The following is a 10,076-nucleotide window of genomic DNA, read 5'->3' on the forward strand; positions in this document are numbered from 1 at the left end:
GACGTCCCAACTCCCAGTACTTCAGAATGTAACCTTTTTGAAGATAAGGTCTTTAAAGAGATGATTAATTTAAAAGAAGGTTGTTAGGTTGGGGCCCTTATCCAATATGACCAATGTCCTTACAAGAAGTAGAAACACCAGGGATATACATGCACAGAGAAAGGCCATGTGAGGACACAGTGAGAAAGCAGCCACCTGCAAACCAAGGAAAAAGGCCTCAGGAGAAATCAAACCTGCAGACACCTTGACCTTGGACTTCAAGCCTTCAAACTGTAAGAAAATAAATTTCTGATCACTTGCTATATAACAAAAGAAATCTGGTAGGGGTGTGTTTCCTCAAATTAATAACCTTTTAAATTTACAAGTATTGAAATTAAAGTAGAAATACCTATTCAGATTATTTAAAAAAACAAAACAGTTGAATTCTACATTCATTATGAACTTTGGGAAAATTATTTATTTCATTCTATGGGGTTTAGACAAGTAATTTCACATTTCAATTTAAGTCCAGAGTCAGAAAACATTTCTTTTACATTCTGTACTAATAGAGATCATCATATATCAATGAAATATTTAAATACAGAGATTGATTTAAAAATGGATTTCTCTAAATAACATTTATCAGAAAACACACATAATACAATCCACTCTGGATCTACGAGGCTTAATTTGTTCTAATATTAAAAGAAACTTGTCTTCTGAAATTTCTCTAATTTAAAAGACATATTGTGAGAATGGGTTCAAGGGTGGAGGAATCAATCGGTACTCAGCGATTCACAAACATGACATATAAACATGACATTTTAAAGATTTGGACAAAGACTGCATGTTGGCAGCACAGGGGGTGGTCTTGCTCACTCGCTCTCCCTCCTACTGAGCAGGGACATTTCATATTTCATAGTTTCTGAATTTCCTCAGGAGTTCTGAAGGAGCATCCCCCGACCAGCGGAAATGAAGGTGCCAACTGTTCACATCTGAAAAACCTTTGAAGGAGAGAAGAGAAGATTTTTAAATCAGAGGTGGGAACAAAGGAGTCAAGCTTGTAATAGTAGGACAGCTTGCTGGTGAGATTTCACTGCAATAAGTGAAATGTAAGGGTAAGTCTTTGGGATGAATTATTAATATCTTACAGAAACTGATTAACTTGGGCAGGATGTTGAATTCTTGTGAACAGGATTTATTTTATATGGATGAGAGGATCTCACATGCTTAAACTTAATAATAAAAGGACATTTATAATGCCTCCAGTGGTGGTAATTTTGACAATTCACCTGCAAGGAAATTGGAAACAACTTTCAAACAGCTGCCAAAAATAAAAGGTCAATGGTAAAGGATTCTGGAAATACAAATAATGTATTCCATGAGAGTAAGATTTATTTTTTTAGAGTAATAAACAACTTTGTTGAAAATTAGATAAAAGGTCATTTTCCCTCTACTAGAGAAAATGTAAACTGACAAAACTATTCTGGGTAGGAAACTTGCAATATTTATCAAACTCATTAAAATGCATAAACATTTAACCTAACAATTGTACTTCTGAAAATTTATCTTAAGGAAATAGTCATGGATGTGCTCACAGGTTTTAACTATAAGATGTTTAACATGATACCTTTTATAAATGTTTTTAAAAATAAAAAAACAGCCCTGGCCTGTGTGGCTCTGTTGGTTGAGTATCATCTCCATGCATCGCTAGGTCACAAGTTTAATTCCGGTCAGGGCACATGAGTGAGTTGCAGGCTCAATCTCTAGTAGGGGGCATGCAGGAGACAGCCAATCGATGTTTCTCTCTCTCTCTCTCCCTTCCTCTCTAAAAATATCAATAAAACATATTTTTTTAAAAAACATTCCAAGTATTCAGCAATAGAAAGTTGGTTAAAAGGCTGTGATATAGTCATTAACAATTTTTAATACTTACAGTCACATTAAAATGCTCATAACATATTGCTGTGACAGGTAGTTAGAAAACAGTGTGATCCCATTTTTTAAAATATGTTTTTATTGATTTCAGAGAGAAGAAGGGAGAGGGAGAGAGATAGAAACATCAATGATGAGAGAGACTTATCAACTGAATTCCTCCTGCACACCCACTACTGGGGATCAAGCCAGCAACCTGGGCATGTGCCCTGACTGGAAATCAAACCGTAATCTCTTGGTTCATAAATTGACACTCAACCACTGAACCACAACAGCCAGACTCATTTTTAAATTTCTTATTTACATGGGTATTTCTATAAAAAATGTTTAAAGTCTATAAGGAATTACCCCTAAATGTTAACAGTAGTTATTCCTGGATAGCTGGAATAGATGTAATTTTCATTTTTTAATACCCTTTTCTGTTTATCTGTATCTTCTTATTTTTCTGCAGTGAACATGTATGCCTTTTGTCATTTTTGTTGTTTATAATATTGCTAATGAAAATGCAGGTTACAGAAAAATAAAATATGCTTCCATTGATATTTAAACGATTATCTAAAAGTCTAGGCAGAAAAAATACAAACAGAATTGAGGACAGTGATTATCTCAGAAAAACAGGATCTGCTTGCACTTTCTTTAGAATTATCATAGAAAACAAATTTAAAGAATTTCCATTTGGAGAAAAAGCAAACAGGAAATTCTTTCTGACAACCTGTAATTGAAAGGCACACACAAAATATGGACAGTGTGGCCCTTTTAGTTTTAAGTACACTAACATATAAAAATATACCAAAAGATCAGCGATATGTTCTTGAGGTGGTAAGATTACAAGTTGTTTTTTCTTCCTTTTGCTTGACCACATCTTCTCACATCGCACCTGCTGCCAGGCAGGCCTCTGCCAGAGGAAGCCCAATGCGAGGCACACAGGCGGCCCGGCCTGGGGCGGGCAGAAGCCCCGAGGACATGACTGCACAGCAACAGCATCTGCTACCTTTGACTTTTTGTTTGTTTTTATTCCAGGATGTCACAGAAAACTATTTGATTCTAAAACAGTATTTATCAGAAGCCACATTCATTGCATATTTAAATGGAAAGAGAAAAAGTGAGATTGTCTCACACGCTGGTTTGCAGATGCCATGGTTCATATTTTACAGGTTGCAATGAAGTCAAGCAGATGACGGGGACTATTTGATGGCTCATCACAGAAGAGGCATCAAAAGGCAAACTCCAAAGTAAATATCAAGCATTGCTTGAGGAAATTAACAAGTATGCTTAAAAGTTATGTGAGCAGCCTCTCGGGCTTAGTAAAGCTGACATGAGTAATATTTCTTAAATGCTGACATAAAAATTTGCACTACAGTCAAATGAAATTATAAATAATCATGCAACTGCTCTTTGGTATATCAAACTCCAACTTTAAGGCACTACTCAGAACAGCTAATAATATCTTAAACAACACTAAGAAATACTGGTAGGCCCTGGCCAGTGTTGCTCAGTGGTTAGAGTGTCGGCCCTCCAACCCAAGGGTCTCAGGTTCAATCCCTGGCCCCTGTTTCTCTCTCTTTCTCTCCCCCTTCCTCCCTCCCTTCCACTCTCTCTAAAAATCAATGGGAAAAATATCCTTGGGTGAGGATTAACAAAACAAAAAACAAAGAAAATACTGGTAAATGCAGCCTTTGGCAAAATTTCATGATTCTTATTCTCCAACAAACAGCTCTCAGAACGAGGATCCTTCCTCCTCTCACCCCCTCCACTTCATTCACAATTTATCCTGAGTAAAATATTGATATATCTGCGCTGTGGAATATTTATCAGCTGTTAGAAACAATGAGTTAATTCTAAAAGTAAAGTTTTAAGGAGAAGTCCCATAATAATAAAATCTGACACTAAAAAAAAAAAATTTACATACCCGATGGAAACATTTTATGTATATTATTTACTCCTCAAAAAGTTTGCTTAACTTAATCAATTACTGTAAGATAGTAATAATTCATACCAAAAACATAACCTTTAGAAGTAGAAACTACTATTTTAACCATTATCTAAGTGTGTGTGTGTGTGTGTGTGTATAAAAGGCTAATATGCTAAGTGTCCGTCCGGGTAATGACATCACATAGCAATGCCCGGCTTCTTCTCTGTAGTGATGAGCCTCCTTGGAGTTTCTTCAGCCCAGAAACATGACTTGCTTTATAGCCAGGTGCAAACATTTTTACACTGTAACCAAATATCTGTGAAGTGTTTTCCTGTGCCTCATCTCATTTGATCCTCACAGAAGTCCTGGAGTAGGTAGATAGGAGACTCCGTGGAATCCTATTTTCTTTTCATTAGCCAGAAAACGAAGATTTATAAAGCTAAGAAACTTGACCCGACTGAAAAGAAGTAAGAAATGGTGGACTTTGAAAATGACTTCAGGTTTTCTCACTGCACAGAATATAGTCAAACACTGCTGCAGTTAAATATTTTACCCTTTATTCTCCCTGCATGATCTACAATAATAATCTGCTTCGTGTTGATATTTACTGCTGTGTTGCTGATAATTACCTGAAAGAGAAGTTGGGGTGCTTCACTGGGCTGAAAAAGTTTAGCTAAATCAGAAAGCAGGTCTAATTAAGCAAGTTTATCCTATATCTATAAAAGGCTAAGTTGACTCTCGCATGCGCGATTCATATAAAGCTCTCACTGGTGCCAATTGCACACATGTGTTTCCATCTGTCATTGTCAATCATAAATTTGGTTGACACTTCTATTATAGAGAAAGAGCAAATAGTGATTTTAAAATATTTCTTCTAATGAATTTTCTTTCAATGTGCATGAATTCATGCACCAGGCCACTAGTATACAGATTTTTTTTAAAAAAATCAAAGAGATTAACTCTTGTTAACATAAGAATGTCCAAACTGTAGAGAATTTTTATAAAAATTTATTGTTTGAGTTAAACAGAGGATATACCTGGAAGTGAGAGCTCAACAGACAGAAAAATGTTTCCTAGAATAACAGTTTGTAGTCTCTGTATGTATTTTGAGATTAAGGAGGGAATGTAAGGAGGATTGCGATCTGATTACAGGTTAAGAATATGTGCTCTCTTGAGGGTGGTCACAGTTTAGGAGAGCTCTGAAAAGAGGCATTTCAAAGGTGTGTTAACCTAGAAGCACCGACACCATGGACAGAACTTGATTAAGGCCAAGATAAGCCTTTTACTAAATCAGTTACATGCCTGGGGCAGGATTTTGGTTAACACCTGAATCCAACTGCCCGGTTAGGAATTTATGATCAGATCACCCTGTGCGGTGACTTTCCATAAAAAGCCTTTTTTCATCCACATTCACTTGCCCAAGGCCACACAACTCATGGTTTGAAAAGCTGGGATCTGGTTAAGGCCACAGTGCTCTTAGCTCCTGTGTAACGTAGAGAAATGTGCTCAGTGTATGGCTGTTCTATATTTTTAAAGCCCTCATGAGTAAACATATACTGTTCTTCATATATGCTTGTATCAGCATATGGAACAGTATGGAAGGAGACACACCTGGGCATCTGCATTGGTTACTTTAGGAAACAGAAGCAGAGAAAGATAGGAGACTGGGGTAGACACTAAGTTATGTTTATATAATTCTTTGATTTTTTTTAAATGACAAGCTCATTATTTGGGGGGTTTATCACATGTTTATAACTTTTTAAAAATATGTTGTTACTTATTTTAGAGAGAGAGAAAGGGAGTGGTATAGAGAGATAGAAATATCGATGAGAGAGAAACATAGATCAGCTGCATCCTGGCACACCCCCTACTGAGGATCGAGCCCACAATTTGAGTGTGTGCCCTGACCAGGAATCCAAACAGTAACTTCTTTTTTTTTTTTAATATATTTTATTGAATTCTTACAGAGAGGAAGGGAGAGGAATAGAGAGTTAGAAACATCGATGAGAGAGAAACATCGATCAGCTGCCTCCTGCACACTCCCTACTGGGTATGTGCCTGCAACCAAGGTACATGCCCTTGACCGGAATCGAACCTGGGAACCTTTGAGTCCGCAGGCCGACGCTCTATCTATTGAGCCAAACAGGTTAGGGCCAAACAGTAACTTCTTATCAACGCTCAACCACTGGGCCACAATGGCTGGGCTATATAACTTTTCTAAAGAAATTTTCAGATTCTTATGACAGGCAGTCAAGTGGGGCCTCAGCATCATGCCTGAGTCTCTAAAGTGTCCAACGCCCCAAGTTCTGGTGAAGTCTAAACCCAAAATAGAAAGTCACAGGCACCCTCCAGGATTTAGAGAGGGACAGATCTGAACTTTCCAAGGCTGAATGGAGAAACATTTGCATGTTTGCCTTTGTGTGGGGGGGGGGGGGCGGGGGGGTTGCATGTGTGTGTTGCTTAAAACCGGTTTCCTAACATTCGGGCTTCAGCTTTGATCAGCTTGCTGTAACACATTTCCGGTTACAAGGCTGATGCAGTCAATTTACAGACTACAAAATGATCTTTTGGTTAACACCTGAATCCAACTCTAAGAATCTTTATTCCCAGAAAGTAGTGAGCACTTATAAGTTCTCCCCAAAGAGAGATTTGAAGTGACCATTTCTAGAAAGATTATAATTCACCACAAACTATCTACTTGTCTTCTTTTATTAAATAGGTGTTCAAGGATGTTCAGGAACCTTCTGTTTAAAGGCTAAAATCTAATGGAGTGTTGAATCACAACCCTGGAAATCAAATAAGATTTTGAAGGACAGTTACAGTGTGTGTACATAACACACCTATCGACACAAGACACACAGTGGAATGGCTACACAGACAAACAAAGAAATGATAATAATAGCTCACATTTACCCAGGGCCTGCTATAGACAAATCACTGTGCTAAGCATTTTGCATGGATCTCCTCATGTAATCCTGATGATAAGCCTTTGAGAAGGTACCATTATGATTTCTATTTTGTAGATGAGGAAACTGGGTCTAGAGAAGTTGAGTAACTTTTACCAAGTAATACAGACAATAAGTAGTAGAGTCAGGATGTGTAGTTTGGGAGCCAGGATTTCAACCTCCTAACACCCTGCTTCCGTGGATCTATAAAAGATTCAGAATCTCTACAGAGCTACTTTCAGATAAGGCATCTTCTCAAGATAGTGCAGTGCCTTAGAAACAGACTGAAGCCAAACTGCCTTAGTTCAGACCTCTGCCCTGCCACACAATCTCCATAACCTTGAGAAAATTACTCAACCTCTCTGGGCTTCAGTTTCCTCATCTGTAAAATAAGAATAATGTTGATACCAACCTCACAAACTTGTAGGGAGGATTAAATAAATGTGTGTAACATTAATATTAAAGGAGATAATAGATGTAAACTAATTCCTGTGAAAACATTCCTGCACATAGTAAATTCCCCAATGTTAGCTAACATTAGTTCAGTGGAGAGGAAGACACTCCCAGAAATATCTCAAAGTTCCCTTTACCAGGATTGTGTTAAAGAATGTATCATCTAGCCCTAACTGGTTTGGCTCAGTGGATAGAGCGTCGGCCTGTGGACTGAAAGGTCCCAGGTTCGATTCCGGTCAAGGGCATGTACCTTGGTTGCAGGCACATCCCCAGTAGGAGGTGTGCAGGAGGCAGCTGATCGATATTTCTCTCTCATCGATGTTTCTAACTCTCTATCCCTCTCCCTTCCTCTCTGTAAAAAAAAAAAATCAATAAAATATTTAAAAAAGAATATCATACTAATTTTAAAAAAAAGAATTTATCATCTAGTTTCCATGTCAATGCTAAGTAAGTGTTTAAGGACAAGCCAACCCTTAAATTTGGCGAGATTCAGACCTTCTTTGTCTGCAAAGCTATATGACATGACTTACTTGAAGAATCTGGACTCTGTGGGGAGGATGACTTCTCCAAGGACTCAGATTCTTTTTGCTCCATCTTCTCAGTGGTTGAACCCAACTCTCCTTTCTTTATTTCTCTTTGTTCGTTCTGTTCCTCATTTTCAATCTTGTTGGTAGGAGTCTGGTCAGGTTCTTCCAGCATTCGATCTTTTTTACCTCTGACAGCCCAGTGCATTGACTACATTAATTAAGAGCAGACATATAATATAAAATCAATATTATATAGCTTTCTGTATTTAAAGTTTAATATGTGGTGACACCTGACTTACTATTATAATGCTAATTTCAGAATGTTAAACTTGACTAATAACCAGATATTAATCAATTAATCCAGATATTAATTAATTAATCTTCCCTGATTTGCAAGACTAATGATATAAGGAGACATCTATATTAGGGTACAGAACAAAGGGACAAACATCAGAGAGATTCAAAGAATTAGATGTTTCCTCAAAAAGTTAAACCTAGAATTACACATGAACCCAGCAATTCCATTGACAGGTATATACCCAAAAGAACTGAAAACAGATGTTAAAAGAAAAACTTACACATGAATATTCATTCACAAAAGCCAAAGGTGGAAACAACCCAAATGTCCATCAACCAATGAATAGATAAATAAAAGGTGGTATATCCATATAATGGCATATTATTTGACCATGAAAAAGAAATGAAGTACTACAATGTGGATAAATCCTGGAAACATTATGCTAAATAAAGAAGCCAGATACAAAAGCCACATATGTATATATGATTCCACTTACATGAAATATCCAGAATAGACAAATCCATATAGAAAGAAAGCAGAGTGGTGATTACCAGGAGCTGGGGGAGAGGAGGATAGGAAGTGATTGCTACGGGGTTTCCTTTTGGGGTGATGAAAGAGTTCTGGAACTAGATAGTGATGATGGATGAACAACATTGTGAATGTACTTACTGCCACTGAATCTTACACTTTAAAATGGTTAAAATGGGCCCTGGCAGGGTAGTTCAGTTGGTTAGAGCATTGTCCCCATACGCCAAGGTTGTGGGTTCAATCTCCATCAGGGCACATACAGGAATCAACCAATGAATGCATAAATGAGTGAAACAACAAATCAATCTCTCTGTCTCTCTCAAATCAATAAATAAAAATTTAAGAAAACAAAAAAATAATAAATTGGTTAAAATAATGAGTTTTATGTGTATTTTACCACCAAAAAACAATGAGGCTGTGTGTCTCAAGTCATGCCAGAGATTAAGCCTACTACTATTGTAACTATTGTAACTACTATTGTGACCTTCCATTAAGCTTGACCAATGCAGAGTTGGCATTAGAAGTCTGGCAATAAAAATATTAGAATTCTGGATTATACATCTTCTCTTTAAGAAAACACATGGCACGAAGCAGGAATTGAATCAATATTTACTATGAAACATGTGTGCTAACTTTAAGTGGATTCACTTTATGTAAACTTTCCCAAGTCCAGTTATCCTCAAATAACAAGAACTTTCTAAATATATTTCCTTTTTTTCTTTAAGGATAATGTGAATGTGTACATGTACACTATAGAGAAGGTTTCTGGAAGGAAACAAGAAACTGCGATGATGGCTTTCTGGGTGAGTAGAACTGGGGTCTGAAATAAGGATGAACTGACTTTTATTACATATCCTATTGTACCGTATTGATTTTTTTTAAAGCGAAGGTGTGTTAGTTATATTTTTAATTTACAATTTTAAAAAAATCAGTGGTCATAAATCAACAGGGTTTGGTATTGCCCATTGATTTCTGATATAACTTTTATATTTTTAGAAATATACACATTCCAAGACCCCTGAAACTCTCTGGAAACCTGATACAGAATTGTGTTGAAGAATGAACTGGTGATTATAATAGAATCAGGGACATAGAAAGGGAATGGACTGACTATTCTTGGGGGGAAAAGGGGAGTGGGAGATGCGGGAAGAGACTGGACAAAAATCATGCACCTATGGATGAACACAGTGGGTGGGGAGTGAGGGCGGAGGGTGGGGTGGGAGCTGGAAGGAGGGGAGTTATGGGGGGAAGAAAGAGGAACAAATGTAATAATCTGAACAATAAAAATTTAATAAAGATAAATAAATAAATAAATAAAAAAGAATTGTGTTGAATATGCTGGTGGGGGTCTTTTGCCCAGTGATTTTGTACTCATAATTTAACATTTAAGTTAAGCAATAAAGGTTACATATTCTGCATTCTCTCAAAGCTATAGCCAACTGTTTTCTTAGTGTATATAAATAAAGTCCTATGTTTTCATTTCTTATCTAGCCTCCCCC

At 37.0% G+C, this 10,076-nt stretch overlaps 1 protein-coding gene across 5 annotated transcripts in view; it reads right to left on the minus strand.

Annotated features, from left to right (window-relative positions):
- Positions 1 to 437: 437 nt before the first annotated feature.
- The window catches only part of DNAJC12 (DnaJ heat shock protein family (Hsp40) member C12), a 62,984-nt gene continuing 53,345 nt past the window's right edge, over positions 438 to 10,076 (minus strand). For all 5 annotated transcript variants that reach the window (XM_023754623.1, XM_006089724.3, XM_023754622.1 and 2 more), the window contains 2 exons: positions 7,755 to 7,959; positions 438 to 983 (listed from right to left, as the gene is read on the minus strand). In XM_023754623.1, the coding sequence (XP_023610391.1) occupies positions 889 to 983; positions 7,755 to 7,959 (300 nt within the window). In that variant the 3' untranslated portion in view covers positions 438 to 888. The remainder of the gene's footprint in view (positions 984 to 7,754; positions 7,960 to 10,076) is intronic.

This window comes from Myotis lucifugus, unplaced genomic scaffold (genome assembly GCF_000147115.1).
Source record: "Myotis lucifugus unplaced genomic scaffold, Myoluc2.0 scaffold_62, whole genome shotgun sequence".
NCBI classification, from domain to species: Eukaryota; Metazoa; Chordata; class Mammalia; order Chiroptera; family Vespertilionidae; genus Myotis; species Myotis lucifugus.